Genomic DNA, 22,500 nt, shown 5'->3' with positions numbered 1-22,500 from the left:
TAATAATAATAATAATAATAATAATAACAATAATGATGATGATAATAATGATAATAATAATACTAATAATAATAATAATAACAATAATGATGATGATAATAATGATAATAATAATACTAATAATAATTATAACAATAATGATAATGATGATAATAATTATGATAATAATAATAATAATAATAAAATAATAACAATAATGATGATAATAATGAAAATAAAAATAATACTAATACTAATAATAATAACAAAATGATAATAATTATGATAATAATTATGATAATAATAATAATAATAATAATAATAATAATAATAATAATAATAATAATAATAATAATAATATTAGAGGGATTTCTGAAGGATCATATGACTGAAGACTGAAGTAATGGAAATTCATCAGTAAAATCACTGGAATAAATTATTCAAATAAATTATAAACTACTTCTGATCAGTTATTCTGTAGTGCAATAACATTTTACAAGTTCACAATGTATTTCTGATTAAATAAATGCAGCATTGGTTAGCAGGAGAAGCTTTTTTTAAAGCATTGAAAAATCCTACTGACCCCAAACTTTTGACTGGTGGTGTGTGTGTGTGTGTGTGTGTGTGTGTGTGTGTGTAGTGTCTGGGTCATTTTTGAGTCGTAAGTCAACATAAAGGTTATGAGTGAGAAACTGTAATAACCTTAGTGACATGTTGTGTTGCCAGGTATTCTCCTCTGCACAATCTCCCGCAGTGCAACGGGCCGGTGTTTCCCGCTCTGCTGCTGCTGACGGCGGATCATGATGACCGCGTGGTTCCTCTACACACACTCAAATACGTGGCGACCGTCCAGCACACTGTGGGCCGAAATCCAGCCCAAAAACAACCTCTGCTGGTGCGCGTGGACACCAAGAGCGGACACGGAGCCGGAAAACCCACCGCTAAAGCCATCCTGGAGGACACACACATCTTCTCCTTCATCGCACACACTCTGGGGCTCCAATGGAGAGATTGAGACACACACACACACCAGAGAAAGACGAGCAAACATGGTGACACTTTACACTGTAGGAGGTATCCCTAAATGAGCAGCGGTAGCACTTCACAATAAGGTTCTATGGTTAATGTGTGTTAATGTATTTACTAAGAGGAGCAGATATTGAGCAATTCTCTATTACAGCATTTGTTGTTAGTTGCTCACGGTGCATTAAGTAATGTTGACATGCATGAGGTTGGAGGTTATTAATGCATCAGTAAATGTTGAACGATGGTTAATAAATGCTGTATGAGAACTGTTCTGTATTAGTTCATGATAGTAAACACATTAACTAGTATTAGCTAATGAAAGCTTATTGTGAACTGTGACCGCAGCACTTGGACATGTTTGCTGATTGGTGATTATTATTGTCTCCTGTTTATTTCTGCTTCTGAATTGCATTATGGGATCTCGAGCTTTCTTCACTACAACTTTTAGAAAGTACATAAGTCAGGTGTATTTATATAGCGCACATATCGTGCATTACTATACACCTAAAACACATCGCCATCACTTGGATGATGCTCCGGCAGCCACAGGACAACGGCACCAGTGCTTCACCACACATCAGCTATAGGCACACCTGACAGCATTTGTCCCTGAAAGTCTTGGATGGGTTAAGTTTGGGGGTGAGGTGTCTGAATAACACTGTTGAGAACCGGGTATTGTGAACTGTGGTGTTAGTAACTGTACGATGAAGCGTGTTTCGGGCGGCTGCTGTGATCAGATCCATGAAGATGGTTGTGTGTTGGGTTCGGTGTGCATGGGGAATGTACCAAAAAGCTGAGGAGCAGGGGGTGGGGGTGGAATTCCGGGAGTTTTCCGGGAGACAAAACAATATGGGAGACGGGTCTGAAATACAGGTGTGGTGGAGAGACAGTGATGGAGTCAATTCAGTTGATGGGGATAATTGGGAGGCCATGATGGGTAAGTGCTGATGGAGGGAGGGTTACACCCCTACTCTTTACCAGAAGAGCCATGGGATTATTAATGAGCACAGAGAGTCAGGAGCTCGGTTTAATGTCTCACTGACAGTTCCCTTCACTTTACTGGGGCACGCAGGTTGAGCGCCCCCTGCTGGCCTCACTAACACCACTGCCAACAGCAGCCTAGCGTTCCCATGTGGTCTCCCATCCAGACACTGACCAGGCTCAGCCCTGCTCAGCTTCAGTGAGGGGCATGCTCTTATGCTCTTAGGCTGCAGGGTGACATTTTAGACTTGAAAAGTATTTAAAAAGTGACTTTCTTAAACATTTTGAATAGTTTAAAGTGATATATTGTCTTGTTGGAGTTTGCATGTTCTCCCTGTGTTGTCGTTGGTTTCCTCCGGGTGCTCCGGTTTCCCCCACAGTCCAAACACATGCGCTATAGAGGGAGTTGATCAACTAAACTGGCCGTAGTGTATGAGTGTGTGTAAATGAGTGTGTATGGGTGTTTCCCAATACTGGGTTGCAGCTGGAAGGGCATCCGCTGTGTAAAACACATGCTGGAATAGTTGGTGGTTCATTCCGCTGTGTCGAGCTCTGATAAATAAGGGACTAAGCTGAAGGAAAACGATTGAATGTTGTGTTGTAAATTACGCCACAGAAACCTTGTAATAAACTGCAGCACATGTTCTGCTGTCTTACAGACCTGTTTCTCCAGATATTATTTCTTATTCATTATATTATTATTTCAAACCACTAAAATGTCAATGAAAGACACTTTATTAAACTGAAGAGTTGAATTTTCAGCATCAGAAGTGGACAGTGCAGAGATCAACATCCCATAATGCAGTTCAGACTGTAAATAAACACAAAACAATACAGAAACTGTTCATTAATTTATAGATTGGTTAATTAATGTATGACTCATAAAGAATGTTGGCTTGTTGCTCACACACTAGTCATTAATTAATGATTTGGCTCTTCTTGTGTTATACATTAAGCATTAATTAATGCATATTAGTGCACCCAAAGTGTAGTGTTACCAAAAAAAATTATAATAAATAAGACGATCAGATTTTCCAAACGTGTGCTACTAATATTCTTTCCTTTATTAAACGTAAAGAAAAATCTACTGAAGAATGTTTTTGTTTCTGCTATTGGTGTCAGATTGTTTAGCATTCTTCAGATGATCTCCATTTGTGTTCGACAGAAGAAACAAACTCATGAATGTTTACCAGCACTTGAGCATGAATAAACGGAGGGTTTATTTTTCATTATTTTTGGTGAACTGTCCCTTTAAGATGTTTGACTTTATGCAGATTTCAGGGCGTGCACATTAATCAGTGCATTGAAGGTAATTAATTGACCATTTTTGATGTTTACCTCTGTTAAAGTACGGGTTTTGATATAATAAATGATTCATTTTGGATTCATCTGACTTGCAATTCCTCTATCAAACACCAAGAGGCAGCAAAGGATTACAAACCCACTATCACAGTTTACTGTAGCTTAAACAATTCAGTTCAATTCAGGCTTATCTGTATAGTGCTTTTTACAATAATTACTATATTAAAGCAGCTTTAAAAAGGTGCATATCACTGCATTACAATCAGATTAAGTTACAATCAAATATAAGTTATTATATACAGACATAGTTAACCTGCAATTTTATTGCACAAATTTATTACTCTCAAGTAATCAGACCTACAGAAATAAAGTTTAACACACCAGTTATATTTATGAGATGCTTTATTAGCACTCTAGTTTTAATACAAATAGCCAACCATAATTTAAACAAATAATACTAAATATGTAAAATCATGGCTACTTTAACAAGCTAAATAATCTGCCAATAACCTAGTCTTCACTTTGAAATGATGTTTAGCTGACCCCATCGTCAGATTATTTTGCTTGTTTTAATTAAAAACTTGGCGACGCGGTGGCGCAGTAGGTATTGCTGTCGCTTCACAGCATGCACAAACCAGTGCTGTTGCTGGTTTGAGTCTCGGCTGGGTCAGTTGGCGTTTCTGTGTGGAGTTTGCATGTTCTCCCCATGTTGGCGTGGGTTTCCTCCGGGTGCCCCAGTTTCCCCCACAGTCCAAACACATGCGGGACAGGTGAATTTGGTAAGCTAAATTGTCTGTGGTGTAGCTGGAAGGGTATCCGCTGTGTAAAACAAGTCCTGGATAAGTTGGCGGTTCATTCCGCTGTGGTGACCCCAGATTAATAAAGGAACTAAGCTGAAAATAAAAGCTAGTCCAAATATCTAAGAATTCTGAAATGAAGAAGCTTTTTCTAGACTATCAGAAAATGTATAATATATAATAATATATAATAATGAGCCAAAATGAAGAGAGTTCAAATTAAAACAAGCCAAATATTATGACAACGGGGGAAGAAAAACTCACTTCATTTTGACTCATTATGAAATGTTTATTCAAAGCAAAAACAAGATTATTTTACTAAAACTATTGACAGATGATTTTGCTTGTTTTAAATAAAAACTCACTTCATTTTGACTCATTAGTTTAAAAAATGACAATTTCAGGGTTAGTTTTTTTTTTTTTGCTTGTCTAGAAAATGCTTCTTGATTTCCAAATTTGTAGATTTTTGGACAAGAAACGAGACAAAAACTACATTTTTATGTGCATGATTAACATATTCAGGAGTAACTGTAATTACAGCCTCGTCCATCCCATAATAATTACAGCGAGAGTAAGCATGTGCTCTTCATCACTGTTGTGCTCTTGAAATCTCACTGGGATGCAGCAGATCGACCTACATTTGGTTAAAGGTGCAGAGGTGAAATGAAGAATCCGGACTCTGTGTGGTCACTCAAAGTTTAATCTGAGCTTGACCAAAACCTGAGAGTTAATCAGATGAAGCCTTATGAACTTCAGCTGTGACCATTAAAGCACTCTCTACATTTAGAGGACAGACCGTGCAAAATCCAGTGGTCTGGTTTATAAATGCTGCTTATGTAGAAAATGAGGGTAGACGTGTAGGTACTGGACTTCCCATGCAAAAAACTACATTAATAGGAGCACTGAAATATTAATGTCATTTGAAGCACTTTAATCATCATATGAGTCATAATCATTAAAAAATAAATATATATTCTGGCACACATTCACTTCTAGGAACGTCTCAAGGCAAAGCTTTATAAATGATATGCCAGATCTGACCAATGGAGAGCTTCAAATCTGAGTGATCGTCTCTTATCTAGATTAACTAGAAAGAAATACTAGACAACTTTATATGTCTAAATGTGCTGGTGCATGGATGCCATCCATCTTCTTTCCACTCAAGGGTCATCCTTAGATGATATGCTATGCAAAATACCTCCGAGAAATGCAAAGAGCAATGGTCTGTGAACTGAGCAGTACTCCATAATATATTATGCTCTGAGTATTTCAGAAACTGCTGATCTACTGGAATTTTCACGCACAACCATCTCTAGGGTTTACAGAGAATGCTCCGACACAGAGGAAATATCCAGTGAGCGGCAGTTCTGTGAGCGCAAATGCCTTGTTAATGAGGCCAGAGGTCAGAGGAGAATGGCCAGACTGGTTCCAGCTGATAGAAAGGCAACAGTAACTCAAATAAGCACTCGTTACAACCGAGCTCTGCAGAAGAGCATCTCTAAACACACAACACGTCCAACCTTGAGGCGGATGGGCTACAGCAGCAGAAGAGCACACCGGGTGCCGCTCCTGTCAGCTAAGAACAGGAAACTGAGGCTACAATTCACACAGACTCACCAAAACTGGACAATAGAAGATTGGAGAAACGTTGCTGCTCTGATGAGTCTCCATTTCTGCTGCATCATTCAGATGCTCGGCTCAGACAACATGAAAGCATGGATCATCCTGCCTTGTATCAGCGGTTCAGGCTGGTGGTGGTGGTGTAATGGTGTGGGGGAGATTTTCTTTGGGTCCATTAGTACCAATTGAGCATCAACGCCACAGCCTACCTGAGTATTGCTGCTGACCATGTCCATCCCTTTATGAGCACAGTGTCTCCATCTTCTGATGGCTACTTCCAGCAGGATAACGCAGCATGTCATAAAGCTCAATCATCTCAGACTGGTTTCTTGAACATGACGATGAGTTCACTGTACTCAAATGGCCTCCACAGTCACCAGAGCTCAATCCAATAGAGCAGCTTTGGGATGTGGTGGAACGGGAGATTGGCATCATGGATGTGCAGCCGACAAATCTGCAGCAACTGTGTGATGCTATCATGACAACATGGAGCAAAATCTCTTGTTGGACCTATGAAGGATTAAGGCAGTTCTGAAGGCAAAAGGGGGTCTGACCCGGTACTAGTCAGGTGTACCTAATAAAGTGTATATATAAATATCAAGAATATATAGCTGCCTCATAGGAGAACACATCTTTAAGCACACAATATCTCATTATTACGCCAAAACATTATATTTATGACTTAAATTTATGACAACTGAATAGAAAAACAATATTAAAGCATGATCAGAGTGACCAGAAGAAATAAAAGCAGAATGTGAGATTAAATAATAATAAGATCCCTCAAAGACGGTCATGTGTCGCCCCCTGCAGGTGTATAGGTGTAACACACACACACACACAGTGCAACATCTGGAGAAGGGAAGTCATTTATGTGTGTATACACCCAAAAACACAGACAGAACAACAGCAGTTTGTTTTCTACACGTCAATCAGGTTTAAACATAATAATGGAGAGTGTTTAGTGTTTGAGCCTCCTGCAGTTCATCACGCTTCACTTTAAAGCCACTAAAAGCCCATCGAGAACTCCAGAACACACTGCTCATCTGCTGCTCTCATGTGACCCTGTTCTCCACACACACACACACACACACACACACACACACACACACACACACACACACACACACACACACACACACACACACACACACACACACACACACACACCTCGACGTCTCCATCTGCAGTCACTGACCTGAGCTCTAGAGGTGTGTTTCTCCCTCAGAGAGTCTGGATCAGGCCTCGCTCCTCTTTGTTTGTTCACACTTGCTCCCGATCCGGATTAATCTCACAAATCCCATTTGAGGAGCTGCCTGGATCAAACTGTGGTGTGAGGAAACTTTCTCCTTCACACCGGCTTAAAGGTGGAGCCTTTTAATCTGAAAAATGTGTAAACACTTCACACACACACACACACACACACACACACACACACACACACACACACACACACACACACACGCACACACCATTTCATTTCTCATATACACCCTCTCACACACACTCTCTCAAACACACTTTCATCTCTCATACACTCACACAGTCTCTCTCACACACTCACAAACACACACAGTCTCTCAGACATGGACACACACACACACTCATGCAGACACACACTGCAGCTGAAGCTGGCTTCTGCTGATGAAACTTGGTCGCCACAGCGGAATGAACCGCCAACTTATCCAGCATATATTTTACACAGCGGATGCCCTTCCAGCTGCAACCCATCACTGGGTAACACCCATACACACACATTATGGCCAGTGTAGTTGATCAGTTCCCCTATAGCGCATGTGTTTGGACTGTGGGGGAAACCGGAGCACCCGGAGGAAACCCACGCCAACATGCAACATGCAAACTCCACACACAAACACCAACTGAACCAGCCGAGGCTCAAACCAGCGACCTTCTTGCTGTTTGTCGAGAGCGCTACCCACTTGGGCACCCCTCAAACACACACACACATTGTAAAATACACTTACACACACTCTGCTGGAACTGTCAGTATTAACTGGTGTATTCTCTCCCACACAGCGCTGGTCTTCCTCCATCAGTCCTCCGTTCTGATCTCTAATGCTGTATTCAAACACAGTGAATGATCAGCGCCATAAAGCATCCACTACAGCTCACACACCTCCACATCTGAACAATGACATAAAACAGCAGGAAACACCTCAGAACATCAATTATTAACACACTTTCTGCCATCACTCTGTCGTCCTCACGCTAAAACGGTTTACAGTGGCATGAAAGAACATCAGTTATTAAAAGAAACCTCCTGATACACATGCAGAACAAAGAGCACCTTGCTGGCGTCCTGCTGTTCCTCCGAGGGCTGAAATGTGACGTTGATTCCACATGATTAAAATAGAAACTCATGAATTCAGGCTTGGGGAAAACGTCGGAAAGCAAACACAATGAGTCCACAGTACCTGTATTGTATTTTTTTAATAACATGTTTCAATATTGCAACAGCCATCTGCTTCTCTAACAGGTAGAAATCATGAAAAACTCCAACAGAAAGTCGAGAAATAAACCCAAAACAAAAGGAGGACTTGATTATTCTCTTCGCTACTCGCTTAATTCAAACAATAGTCATTTGAACACAGTGAGAAGATCTCATTCAGCACATTATCAGCATCGTTATTCAAACAAATTATAAAAATAGATTGCATTTTCAAATACATATTTACAGTATCAAACAGATACAATGCAAAGGGGACTCGAGTCTTGTTGGGTAAAGGGCTGTTGAACAGTACGGTACAGTACAGCATCTCGTCCTCCTGTAGAGATTATTCATCGGGTTATGCCAGATATGATACGGCTGTAAGAATAATAATGAGGAATATGCATCTTTGTATGTAGTATTACTAAATTACCAAACACTTCAGCTGCTCACATCCTACAAATCAAGAAGCTAATAGGTGAAGACAAATAAAGATCCAGTCGCTTGTACTATATGTATTTGTTGTTCATGTGGTTTGCACCAAGCTGTGTGTGTGTGTGTGTGTGTGTGTGTGTGTGTGTGTGTGCTGAATTAGGGTTTCTCTCAATACTGCTTCCAAGTCCAACCAAATCTTGTTCACACACTCACATCACACACACTTGCACGCACACAGAAAGAAAATGAAATTCAATAACACTAGAACATTCTTGTTCAGGAACAACCACTTCTGCTGTACAAACCCCAACATCAAGTCCTACAAACCTCCCGGAATATCAGACAACTGCCTGCGCGGTGTGTAATTAAAGTATGCAGGTGTGTGACTGTATTTGTGTGTACACATTCACTCACTCACTCACTCACTCACTCACTCACTCACTCACTCACTCACTCACTTACTCACTAACCCAAACCAATCACTCACTCACCCAACCAAACAAACAAACAAGTGTTTACTCACATACTCACTCAGCCACTCACTCACCGAGTCATTCACTCACCACCTCAACTATCCAATATCTTATTCACACAGCCAAACAATGACTTCATCATTCACTCACTCACTCACTCACTCAAATCACTCATTTATTCATTCACTCAATCATCTACTCACTCACCCACCCAAACCAAACACTCAAACAAATCACTTAATCATCTACTTATTAATTTATTTACTCACTCACTCATACCAACCATTCATTCATCAACTCACTCAATAATTCACTCGCCCAATAACTCACTCACCCACCCACCCTCCCAAACCACTCACTCACTCACTCACTCATTCACAACAAATAGATCATTCAATCATCTACTCACTTACTCATACCAATCACTCACTCGCTCTCATTTACTCACTCAATCATTCTTTCAATCACCCAATAACTCATTCACCCACCCAAAGCAACCACTCACTCACTCACTCACTCAAACAAATAATTCAATCATCTACACTCAATCAATCATCTACTCACTCACCCATTTACCCACTCAATCATTCACTCAATCATTCACCCAATAACTCACTGACCCACCCAAAGCAACCACTCACTCACTCACTCACTCACACAAATCATTCAATCATCTACACTCAACCACTCACTCACTCACTCACTCACTCACTCAAACAAATCATTCAATCATCTACACTGAATCAATCATCTACTCACTCACCCATTTACCCACTCAATCATTCACTTACCCACCCACCCCAACCAATCACTCATTTACTCAAACAAACCACTCTATCATCTACTCATTTAATCCTCTACTCACTCACTCACTCACTTATCTACTCTCCCAAAATAAAGAAATCTCACTCACTCACTCTCTCACTCACTCCTTCACTCAAACAAATCACTTAATCATCTACTCATTCAATTATCTGCTCACTGACTCATACCAATCAATCTCATTTACTCACTCATTCACTCACTCACCCACCCAAACCAACCTCTTATCCACTCACTCAAATCACTCAATCATCTACTCACTCCCATTTACTCACTCAATCATTTACTCACTCACCCAAGGACTTACTCACCCACCCAATCCAACCACTAATTCACTCCCACAAATCACTCACTCATCTACTCGCTCACTCACTCACTCACTCACTCACTCACTCAAACAAACCACCCAATCATCTACTCACTCATTCACTAACTCAATCAATCATTTACTCAATCATCTACTCACTCAATCATTCACTCACCCAGTAAGTTTAACAACAGCTCTACTCACTAACTAATTCAGCCATACCAATCACTCACTCACTCACTCACCCACACCAATCCCTCATTTACGCAAATAACTCAATCACCCAAATAAATCACTCACTCACTCACTCACTCACTCACTCAATCATCTACTCTTTCACACATGCACTAATTCAATCATCTACTCACTCACTCACCCAAATCAATCACTAACTTTACTCACTCAATCACTTATTTACTCACTCAATAACTCATCACCCACCTAAACCAATTACTCATTCATTCACTCAATCATCTACTCACTCACTCACTCACTCACTCACTCACTCACTCACTCACTCACTCACTCACAACAAATAACCCAATCATCTACTCACTCATTCATTAGCTCAATCAATCATTTACTCAATCATCTACTCACTCAATCATTCACTCACCCAGTAAGTTTAACAACAGCTCTACTCACTAATTAATTCAGCCATACCAATCACTCACTCACTCACTCACTCACCCACCCACACCAATCACTCATTTATGCAAATAACTCAATCACCCAAATAAATCACTCACTCACTCACTCACTCACTCACTCACTCACTCACTCACTCTTTCACACATGCACTAATTCAGTCATCTACTCACTCACTCACCCAAATCAATCACTAATTTAACTCACTCAATCACTTATTTACTCACTCAATAACTCTTATTACCCACCTAAACCAATTACTCATTCATTCACTCAATCATCTACTCACTCACTCACTCACTCACTCACTCACTCACTCACTCCCTCACTCACTCGCTCACTCACTCATTCATTCATTCATTCATTCATTCATTCATTCATTCATTCACTCATTCACTCATTCATTCATTCATTCATTCATTCATTCATTCATTCACAAAGTGCAGGCAAATCAACCACAAGCCAAATCCAGGAACATTTGAAGAAAAGCATTGAGATCAGTGCTGAAACAGAACATCTCAGCAATCAAAAACACTGATAATCACAATCTGTAGACGCATAAATAAATCTCTAATAATAAATATGATACACGCTTCTGTAGGTAAATCAGTGCAAAAGAGTAGAAGATCATTACAGATGTCTGAAAAACACCAAATAAACAGGGAAACCAGGTCCAGAAATGAGAGAAGATCCAACAGAAACAAAAGCAGACGGAGGTCAAATGAAGAAGACACAGAAGAAGAGGGATTTACAGACGAGGTTTCTCACAGCAGAACTCAACTCATTTCCTGAAGACGCTGCCCGATCTCCTCCATCTGATGCAAAGCAGGAGTTTCTCAGTCTGGATGAAGATCTGGACCACTGCTTAAATCCTAATGAAAGATGCTGTCGTGGAAGAAATCAGCACGCAGGGTTATTCTGGAGGAGTTTATTCTCAATCATCCCCTTTTGTGGAAGAAGAGACCAGCGTTCACCCATAGAGAAGATGCACTGCGGCAAAGCTTCTCTCATTTAGAGTTTATGTCCTGTTTCTAGTCCAAATATCTGAACATTCTGAAATCAAGAAGCATTTTCTGGACAAGCAATACATCTAGTCTTGATTAAGAAATAAAGAGTAAAAATTAAGTGAGTTTTTCATTAAAACAAGCAAAATAATCTGACAATGAGGGAATAACTTAATAAATAATCTTGTTTTTGCTTTGAAATCTGGTTATTTTATCTACCCAATGGTAGATTATTTACTTTAACTTGAAAAATCTGAAATAATGCATCAAAATTAAATGAAAAAAAAAGATAATTCTGTCAGTATTATACTCATCATTTCAAACCTTCTTTCTTCTACAGAACACAGAAGAAGAATGTTAGAAGAATGTTGGAAACCTGTAACCACTGACTTTCACAGCATTTGTTTTTCCTTCTATGAAAGTCAAAGGTTTTTAGCTGTTTTTGTAAATTTCTTCCTTTATTAAGTTAACCTAACAAATTAAAGTGTATTGAACATAAATCAGTTAATTTGTCCCCTGAATATCTCAAAAATTGAGTTGTTTCAGCTTATTTTAAATAGGTAGTTTGAACAAACAGCTCAGATTGTTTGAGCAAACAGAAGAAACTTATGTAAACAGTAAGTAAACTGTATTTTTTTTGCGTGAACTATCACTTTAAGTGAGTTTTGCCTTAAAACAAGCAAAATAATCTCCCAATGGGGTGAGAAAAATAATAAATAATCTCGTTTTTGCTTTGAAATCTGATTATTTTATTTACCCCACTGGTAGGTTATTTACCTAAACTTAAAAAAATCTGAAATAATACATCAAAATTAAAGGGATAGTCCATCCAAAAATGACAATTCTGTCATTATTTACTCATTTACTTGTTTTAAGCCTTTGAGTTTCTTTCTTCTGTTAAAGACAAAATAAGATAGTTTGAAGAATGTTGTAAACCAATAACCATTGACTTCCATAGCGTTTATTATTCCTTCAGTGAAAGTCAATGGTGTTAACTTTTTTTCTTTAAAACATCAAACTTCACAAATTTAAGTGTTTACAACAAAACAATTAAGTTGTCCACCAAATATGTCAAGGATTGTGTTGTTCCAGCTCATTTTAATTAAGTAGTTTGAACAAACAGCAATCATTTCTTTGAGTGAACAGAAGAAACTCATAGAGGTTTAAAACCACTAGAGGAGTGTAAACAGTGAGTAAAATGACATTTTTTTTGCGTGAACTACCCCTTTAAGTGAGTCTTGCCTTAAAACAAGCAAAATAACCTCCCAATGAGGTGAACAAAATAATAAATAATCTTGTTTTTCACTTGAAACCTGATTATTTTATTTACTCACTGGTAGATAATTTACTTAAACGTGAAAAATCTGAAATAATACATCAAAATTAACATATTAGTTCATCCAAAAATGACAATTCTGTCATAATTTACTCACCATTTACTTGTTTCAAACCCTTTTTATTCTATTAAACACAAAAGAAGATATTTTGAAGAATGTTGGAAACCTGTAACCAGCATTTGTTTTTCCTTCTACAGAAGTCAGTGGTTTTGTTTGCCCCATTGGCAGATTGTTTTGCTTGTTTTAAGGAAAAAATTACTAATATTTTTTGTCAGACAAAGTTTCTAGTAACCATTGACTTCCATGGTATTTGTTTTTCTGCTTCATCTTCATTAGTTTAACAACAGAAAGAAACCAACAGAGGTTAAAAAACCACTTGTGGCAGAGTAAACAGTGAGTAAATTTACATTTTTTCATGAACTACCCCTTTAAATGAGTTTTCCTTTAAAACAAGCTAAATAATCAGCCAATAGGGTGAGCAGAATAATAGTTTTCCATGTGATATGTGTTTGTGATTGACAGGATAATTGACAGCTTTGGATATAAGCGTCTACTACAGTAAACGACTAAATGTAGATTATTTTAAAGAATGTTGGAAACCTGTAACCATTGACTTCTATAGTATTTGTTGCTCCTACTCAGTGGTTACAGGTTTACAGGGTTGCCAGGTCCATGTACCTCCAGCCCAATGATAACTCAAAACCTTCCCTTAAGGAATGAAAAGCAGCCCATTGTTATTTTATAACCACCTGAGAGAGAGTAAATAGGGAGTACACAGGGATACACTGAAAAAAATGTTTCATTGGATTAACAAAATATTTTTAAAGGTAAGTGGCTGCAAAACAACTGATATGAGCTGAATTTAAACAAACATATGAAGGTGAACATTGCTAAATTTCATTTGTTTGTTTAAATTCAGCCCATATGAGTTGTTTGCAACCTCTTACCTTCAATGCATGCAAAATAATCTAACTTTCAGATTAAATTTGTGTATTTCTCTTACCCTATTGGCAGATTATTTAACATATACTTAATGAAAAACTCTCTTCATTTGGACTCATTATTTCTGAAAGCAAGACTATATTTAGTGCTGGTCTATAAAATGTTCCTGATTTGAGCATTTTGAGTTGTTTGGACTGGAAACAGGAGTAAAGCTGTAAGTAAGAAGAGCCTGTTTTGCAGTGCAGGGTTGTGTTTCTCTGTGCTGCGGCTGCGAGAGGCGCTGTCAGACCTGCACCCCGCGGCCGTGCATCTGGATCACCTGCGCTCTCAGAGTCTGAATGGCCGACAGGATCTGCTTCTGGTGCTCCAGACAGGTGATGCCCAGACTCAACACATCCCTGAAACACACACACACACACACACAGATGAAGAGCATGCACACACACACACACACACACACACACACACACACACACACACACACACACACACACACACACACTCTAGCTATTTCCAATCCAAAGATGCACATTTTTGTAAAATAAAACAAAGCAAAATATTGGAGGTATATAGTTTTTTTTATTGTAAAATATTGCATAAAAATATTATTTGATCAAATATTTATTACAAAACATTCCAAACTAGTGCGGTATATGAATAATAATAATAAAAAAAATTCTGTATGATATTAAGAAACAGAGAAAGAACAACAATAATATTTAACAACAGCAGTAATAATGTCCACATTCTGGATTGAATTAGAATTTTAGTAAAATCATCTTCTTTTTGTTCTTCTTTATTAATTTATTTATTCGTTAATGATAATAATAATTAAATAAATTTTTTCAGTGACACTGCCTAATTTCACCAAGTCAAAAAACAATATATTATTATTATTATCTTCTTCATCATCATCATCATTATTATCATTAGTAGTATTAGTTGTATTATTATTATTATTATTATTATTATCATTATTATTAATAATTTTATTATTATTATTATAATCATCATCATTATTATTAATTTTATTATTATCATTAAAATTATTATTATTATTATTACTATTATCATCATTATTATCATCATCATCATCACTATTATTATTATTGTTATTATTATCATCATTAATAATAATTATATTATTATTATTATTATTATTATTATTAATATTATCATCATCATCCTTATTATTAGTTGCAGTAGTATCATTAGTGTTGTTATTATTATTATTATTATTATTATTATTATTATTATTATTATTATTATTATTATTATCATCATCATCATTCTTATTATTAGTTGCAGTAGTATCATTATTATTATTATTATTATTTTTATTATTACGATTATTATTATTATTATTATCATTATTAATAATAATTATATTCTTCTTCTTTTTCTTCTTCTTCTTCTTCTTATTATTCTTATTATTATTATTATTATTATCATCCTCATTATTAGTTGCGGTAGTATCATTATTATTATTATTATTACTACTACTACTACTACTATTATTATTAGTATTATTATTATTACTATTATTATCATCATTATTAACAATAATAATAATAATATTATTATTATTATCATCATCATTAATAATAATAATTATATTATTATTATTATTATTATCATTATTATTATTATTATTATCATCATCATCCTTATTATTAGTTGCAGTAGCATCATTATTATTATTATTATTACTATTATTATTATTATTGTTATTATTATTATTGTTATTATTATCATCATTATTAATAATAATTATATTATTATTATTATTATTATTATTATTATTATCATCATCATCCTTATTATTAGTTGCAGTAGTATCATTATTATTATTATTATCATCATTATTATTATTATCATTATTATTATTAATATCATCATCATCATCATCATCATTATTATTAGTAGTAGTAGTACTAGTTGTAGTAGTATCGTTATTATCAGTTGTAGTAGTATCATTATTATTATTATTATTAATATTATAATTGTGTGTGTAGTAGCCTGAACTCACTGTACGGTCATGCGGGCCACAGACTCCAGGTAACAGTATCCAGCGGCGGTGAAGTTGTCTTTATATCTGCCCATGTCTACAGCCTCCAGCCACTCGCCCACTGAGCTGAAGGACGGGAAAGAGGGAAGAGTTCGCTCGGCCAGAGATACAGACGAGCCCAGAGTCCTGCACGAACACACACACACATGCACACACACGCAAACACATACGCAAGAGTGTTGTTTACAGTAATGAAGAGTGTTGTGTACAATAATAGTGTTGTTTACAGTAAGGCTGTTGTGTACAGTAATATAGTGTTGTTTACAGTAATGAAGAGTGTTGTGTACATTGATATAGTGTAGATTACAGTGACAGTGTTGTACAGTATTGTATGACGGATGCGTTACCTGCGTCCGAGCGTGGACGAGCCGATGTTGTCTGGGCTGCGGATGCTCTTGCTGAGAGCGCTGTGGATCTGTGTGAAAGTCGGTCTCTCCGTTCTCTCCTTCTGCCAGCAGTCCAACATCAGCTGATGTAGAGACGGAGGACAGTTCAGCGGCGCCGGCAGCCGGAAACCATCCTCGATAGCCTTTATTACCTGTCCACACAACGAGGGCATAGAATTAGGTCTGGACACCCCTGATTTCCTGTTTGTAAAAGCGCAAAGGAGAATTTGGCCTGTTCTATACATGTGCTCCAGGCATGCATGTCTTTGCAATACACACACAGCTCATTGATGGGAATGAGGTCATCATGATTATTAACTATGTACACAGTGATTGGTTGAGGATGTCACATGCTTATTTATTTAATTAATCAACTAAATATGTTTTTAAATGCTTAAGTGGCCATTCAAATGTGTTTTGGCATTAATTAAAATATTTTTTCCCTGAAATGAATTTCTGAATGGAAACTAACTATTTATTTAAAAAATAAATAAATAATTAATAATAATAATAATAATATTAACAATATTAAAAATAATAACAATAAAATAATATTAATAATAACAACAACACCAATAATAATAACAAAAATAACAACAACAACAATAATAATAACAATATTAATAATAACGACAGCAACAACACCAATAATAATAACAAAAATAGTAATAATAATAACAAAAAATATAATAATAATAATAATAGTAGTAACAATATTAATAATAACAATAATAATAATAAATATTAATAGTAACAATAATAATATTAATAATAATAATAATAATAATAATAATAATAATAATAAAAACAATAAAAATACAATTAATAATAATAACAACAACAACAACAACACCTATAATAATAACAACAGCAACAACACCAATAATAACAAAATATTAATAATAATAATAATAATAATAATAATAATAATAATAATAATATTTATAACAACAACAAAAGCAATACAAAATAATAATGATAAAAATATTAACAATAATAATAAAAACAACAATAACAGTAAAATAATAATAATAATAATAAATAAATAACAATAAAATTATTATAATAATAAAGTCATCAATAAAAAAGTAAATAAATAAATAAATAAATAAATCAAGCAAAAAGTGGATTTTTTAAAAATTACATTAATCATTTCGAAACATATATGCTGTTTTATTTAAGTGATGCAGCTTCTCTGCATGTTTACAGTCCACATTATTATTAGTGTGGTCCTGGAGTGTGTGTCGTCCTTCAGCCGGGGTTTATTTCAGAGCCAGTAAAAGAGGACAAACACACAGGCGGAGACACTTCTGAGAGGCATTGGTCACGCAGCTGAAGTGGTCTTCAAGTCAAAGTGCACACTTATACACACTCACACAAACACACACGTTATCTGTCCTCTCGCTTCAGCTACTTTAATATTTTCATACAAATGCAGAACTCCTCACAGTCAAATCTCCTCCTGCTGACAGGCCGAGGGGAAGGAGAGGGAAAATCTACACCACAAACAACCTAAAGGGATTTTTAGTCAGATTTAAAGCAGGAGCAGCAGTGACTGTCCACAGATCAGTGACCGTCTACAGCTGAACTCTAAAGCAGTCGCCCTCCTCGCAAATATTGACTCTTTTTTAAATTCCAAGAACAGCATTTCCTATAATGTTTTTAGCTTCTGAGGAGAGTCTTATTTTTTTTGTTTGGTCGGTTTAAAAGCAATTTATTATTAACAAATGTTTCTTAAAGGTCAGTAGTATTAGCCCCCATAAAGTTAACATGAAACGGAAGTTAAGATGGTCATTTTTTTTGCTATCATGACTTACATCCTCTTCATATGGTCCTGAAAATGTAGGACGTGCATGATTTTGTCCAATAGGCAATCAATTGAATCACTGAAATATGATTGCTAAAATCAAAATGAGGGAACATTTGGGCTCTGTCAGATTCTATCAGGGGCTCTATCAGATTCACTGATGATCCACCCTGAAGAACTGAAAGCCTTGCACCTAAAAAACTGATAACCTTGCCTTAAAGGATGGATAGTCCCACCCTTAAAGACTGATAGCCCCACCCCAAAAGAACTGATTCGCCCAAAAGGACTGACAGCCCCTCTCTAAAGGATCGATAGTCCCAGCCTAAAGAACTGATAGCTCCGCCCTAAATAACTGATAGCTCCGCCCTAAAGAACTGATAGCTCCGCCCTAAAAAACTGATAGCTCCGCCCTAAAAAACTGATAGCGCCGCCCTAAAGAACTGATAGCGCCGCCCTAAAAAACTGATAGCACCGCCCTAAAAAACTGATAGCGCCGCCCTAAAGAATTGATAGCTCCGCCCTAAAAAACTGATAGCTCCGCCCTAAATAACTGATAGCACCGCCCTTAAAAACTGATAGCTCCGCCCTAAAGGACTAATAGTCCCGTCCTAAATGACTTATAGTCCCACCCTTAAGGACTGACAGCACACCCCAAAAGAACTGATTCGCCCAAAAGGACTGACAGCCCCTCTCTAAAGGATCGATAGTCCCAGCCTAAAGAACTGATAGCTCCGCCCTAAATAACTGATAGCTCCGCCCTAAAGAACTGATAGCTCCGCCCTAAAAAACTGATAGCTCCGCCCTAAAAAACTGATAGCGCCGCCCTAAAGAACTGATAGCGCCGCCCTAAAAAACTGATAGCGCCGCCCTAAAGAATTGATAGCTCCGCCCTAAAAAACTGATAGCTCCGCCCTAAATAACTGATAGCACCGCCCTTAAAAACTGATAGCTCCGCCCTAAAAAACTGATAGCTCCGCCCCAAATAACTGATAGCTCCGCCCTAAAAAACTGATAGCTCCGCCCTAAAGAACTGATAGCTCCGCCCTAAAAAACTGATAGCTCCACCTTAAAAAATTGATAGCGCCGCCCTAAAGAATTGATAGCTCCGCCCTAAAAAACTGATAGCTCCGCCCTAAATAACTGATAGCACGGCCCTTAAAAACTGATAGCTCCGCCCTAAAAAACTGATAGCGCGCCCTAAAAAACTGATAGCGCCGCCCTAAAGAACTGATAGCGCCGCCCTAAAAAACTGATAGCACCGCCCTAAAAAACTGATAGCGCCGCTCTAAAGAATTGATAGCTCCGCCCTAAAAAACTGATAGCTCCGCCCTAAAAAACTGATAGCTCCGCCCTAAATAACTGATAGCTCCGCCCTAAATAACTGATAGCTCCGCCCTAAAGAACTGATAGCTCCGCCCTAAAGAACTGATAGCTCCGCCCTAAAGAACTGATAGCTCTGCCCTAAAAAACTGATAGCTCCGCCCTAAAAAATTGATAGCGCTGCCCTAAAGAATTGATAGCTCCGCCCTAAAAAACTGATAGCTTCGCCCTAAAGAACTGATAGCTCCGCCCTAAATAACTGATAGCTCCGCCCTAAATAACTGATAGCTCCGCCCTAAATAACTGATAGCTCCGCCCCAAATAACTGATAGCTCCGCCCTAAAAAACTGATAGCTCCGCCCTAAAGAACTGATAGCTCTGCCCTAAAAGACTGATAGCACCGCCTTAAAGATTGTAAACTCCACCCTATCATACTGATAGCCACACCCTAATGACTGGCAGCCCCGCCTTAAAGCCTGATAACTTCACCCTAATTAACTGATAGCCACACCCTAAAAAACTGATAGCCCCCAAAAAAATCTGCAGAGCTGGCGGTCCTCCAGGAACATGGTTGAGAAACACAGCTCTAAAGGAATTACATTTGACTAGGAGATTAAGAAACCCATTGCGAGGGGGATGGAAGGTTATTATATTTGATTAAAGTTTATCAGGAACTCTTGGGAAATATTTGGAAAAGACTAAAACATTTGTAATAATGACTTCAGCTGTATATAGAGGTCGATCAGCAGTGTAAATGAGGGTCAGACGTACGTCCTGGTTGCCCATGTCCCAGTAGGGCCGCTCCCCGAAGGACATCACCTCCCACATGACGATCCCGAAGCTCCAGACGTCTGACGCAGAGCTGTAGCGGCGATACTGGATCGCTTCTGGAGCCGTCCACAACACCAGACTCTTCCCTCCGTGCTGGAACACACATGCACAGAAGGACAACTGACAATCACCCTACAGCAAAGCCTACCATTACAGGAGACGGTGGGCTTTTCCACATTATGAACAAACACATTCTGTATGATTAATAAGTCTACGAGCAATATGCCCACATGTGTGTATAATCTTACAACGTGGAAACTAGATTATTTTCTACCCCATTGGCAGATTATTTAGCTTATATTAAGGTAAAACTCTTTTAATTTTGACTCATTATTTCTGAAACTGTATTTATTGCTTGTCTAAAAATGCATTTGATTTAAAAAAATCTTTAGATATTTGGGATAGAATCAAGACAAAAACCTCTACGTAAGACAAGCATTTTCGCAGTGTATGGAGTTCCCAGTGTAGCCGCCATTATGGCTCATTGTTTTGTCATAGGTCACATGACTGAAAACTACCAATATGCTGACTGTGAAGCGATGGAGAAAGACTCACGAGCGTGCTGTAAACGGCCTCGATCTTGTCGTCCTGCAGCGGTCTGAAGCCGGACACTTTGCAGACCAGACTGCTGTTGACCAGCACTTTATGAGCCGCCAGCCGCCGATGGAGGAAACCCATCTCTGTCAGATATTTCATCCCAGACGCAACTCCGCTCAGCAGATCCGCCAGCTGCAGCACCGTCAGCTGACCCTCGTGTTTCTGACAGAAAAAAAACACATGGAGAATCAGAGGAGGAAACAATCGAGAAGATGCACAAGAGAAAAGAAAAAGATTACAGGAAAATAAAGGGAAAGGAATAGAGAAATTTGGCAGAAAATTTTAGAAAACGCAAAGTAAATTTAAAATTAAAGGTAAAAGCAAAGCTAAGGGAAAGAAATGTGAAGAAAAGATGCAGAAGAAAAGAAAAAGGGAATAATAATAGAGAAAATGCACAAGAGAAACAGAAGAAAAGGATACAGGACAAAGACAGGGAAATAAATATGAAGGAATGGAGATTTGGCAGAAAATGTTAGACAATGCTCAATTACAGTTGTTCTCAGTGGCTTTGGTGCATTTCTCACAACATTATTTACATTTGCACAACAGTTCATGCAGTTCTCCACACAGTTAGTCAGTTGTGCACATCACACTAGCAGTTTCTCATTCCCTCCAACAATTTGCAGATGCTTTTGGACATGCATCATCTGCTTTCATACAACTCTCTGCTGTTTATAACATCATCATCTGCTCATGTCATGTCAGTCAGACTGAACTAAACTTGCAAAGAGCAAATGCAGTAAACATGTGAAACACACATATTCAGTGTGTTGTACTCGGACACCTCCCTAAATGCAGTGATGTCTAACTTTACTGTAGTGTTCAAATGGCTGTGCTATTTGCAGATGTAATAGTAGTGCTGCTGTCTTCAGTAAATCAGACTGATTTACATTGGAACAAATGAACAAGATTAGTCTGTGATAATGAAAACACGACAGACATTTGACTATCCTGTTCATAAGTACTGGTGTCAGGACTCTTCATCTTGATCACACTGACACTTTCACTGACATCAATACTGAGGAATGAGCTCTCCATGTTGAGCAAGATACACGCTTCTGCAGATTATCAGCTGGGTTTTGCAGTTTGTACTAATAGTTTTGAGAAATGCATGAACTGTTGTGCGAATGTACAGTGTTGTGAGAAATGCACCAAAGCCACTGAGAACAACTGTAATTATAAATCTGCATACAGGAGTAAAACACTGAAGAGGAAATAAAAGGAAAAATCAAAAGCAAAGAAAAAGTCAAAGTAAAAAGGGAAACGGTGCAGAACTCTGCGGAGGAAAAGAAAACAGAAAGAGAGAATAAAGAACGGGAAATATTAATAAAGTGTAGAAAGAAAGGGAAAGAGTAAAATATAACAATGA

The 22,500-nt window shown here is 37.5% G+C and overlaps 2 protein-coding genes across 4 annotated transcripts in view; one reads left to right on the top strand and one right to left on the bottom strand.

Moving 5' to 3' along the window:
* Positions 1-3,374, top strand: part of LOC101886774 (prolyl endopeptidase) — a 23,625-nt gene extending 20,251 nt beyond the window's left edge. For both annotated transcript variants that reach the window (XM_073931953.1, XM_073931952.1), the window contains exon 15: positions 706-3,374. In XM_073931953.1, coding sequence (XP_073788054.1) covers positions 706-994 — 289 coding nt within the window. In that variant the 3' untranslated portion in view covers positions 995-3,374. The remainder of the gene's footprint in view (positions 1-705) is intronic.
* An 8,075-nt stretch (positions 3,375-11,449) lies between these two features.
* LOC100329589 (ephrin type-A receptor 7) overlaps positions 11,450-22,500 on the bottom strand; it is a 185,960-nt gene continuing 174,909 nt past the window's right edge. Inside the window, exons 13-18 of one of the 2 annotated variants that reach the window (XR_012395279.1) lie at positions 21,090-21,293; positions 20,475-20,627; positions 16,538-16,728; positions 16,152-16,316; positions 12,088-14,520; positions 11,450-12,026 (exon numbers count right to left, since the gene is read on the bottom strand). Coding sequence is in view for 1 of the 2 variants with exons in the window: in XM_073931951.1 (XP_073788052.1) it covers positions 14,406-14,520; positions 16,152-16,316; positions 16,538-16,728; positions 20,475-20,627; positions 21,090-21,293 (828 nt within the window). In the remaining variant the exon portion in view is untranslated. Of the gene's footprint in view, positions 14,521-16,151; positions 16,317-16,537; positions 16,729-20,474; positions 20,628-21,089; positions 21,294-22,500 lie in introns of both variants that reach the window. The other variant, XM_073931951.1, reaches the window with a different exon arrangement.

Source organism: Danio rerio, chromosome 19, assembly GCF_049306965.1.
Source record: "Danio rerio strain Tuebingen ecotype United States chromosome 19, GRCz12tu, whole genome shotgun sequence".
In the NCBI taxonomy this organism is placed as follows: Eukaryota; Metazoa; Chordata; class Actinopteri; order Cypriniformes; family Danionidae; genus Danio; species Danio rerio.
This window is presented reverse-complemented; position numbering and strand designations above follow the sequence as displayed.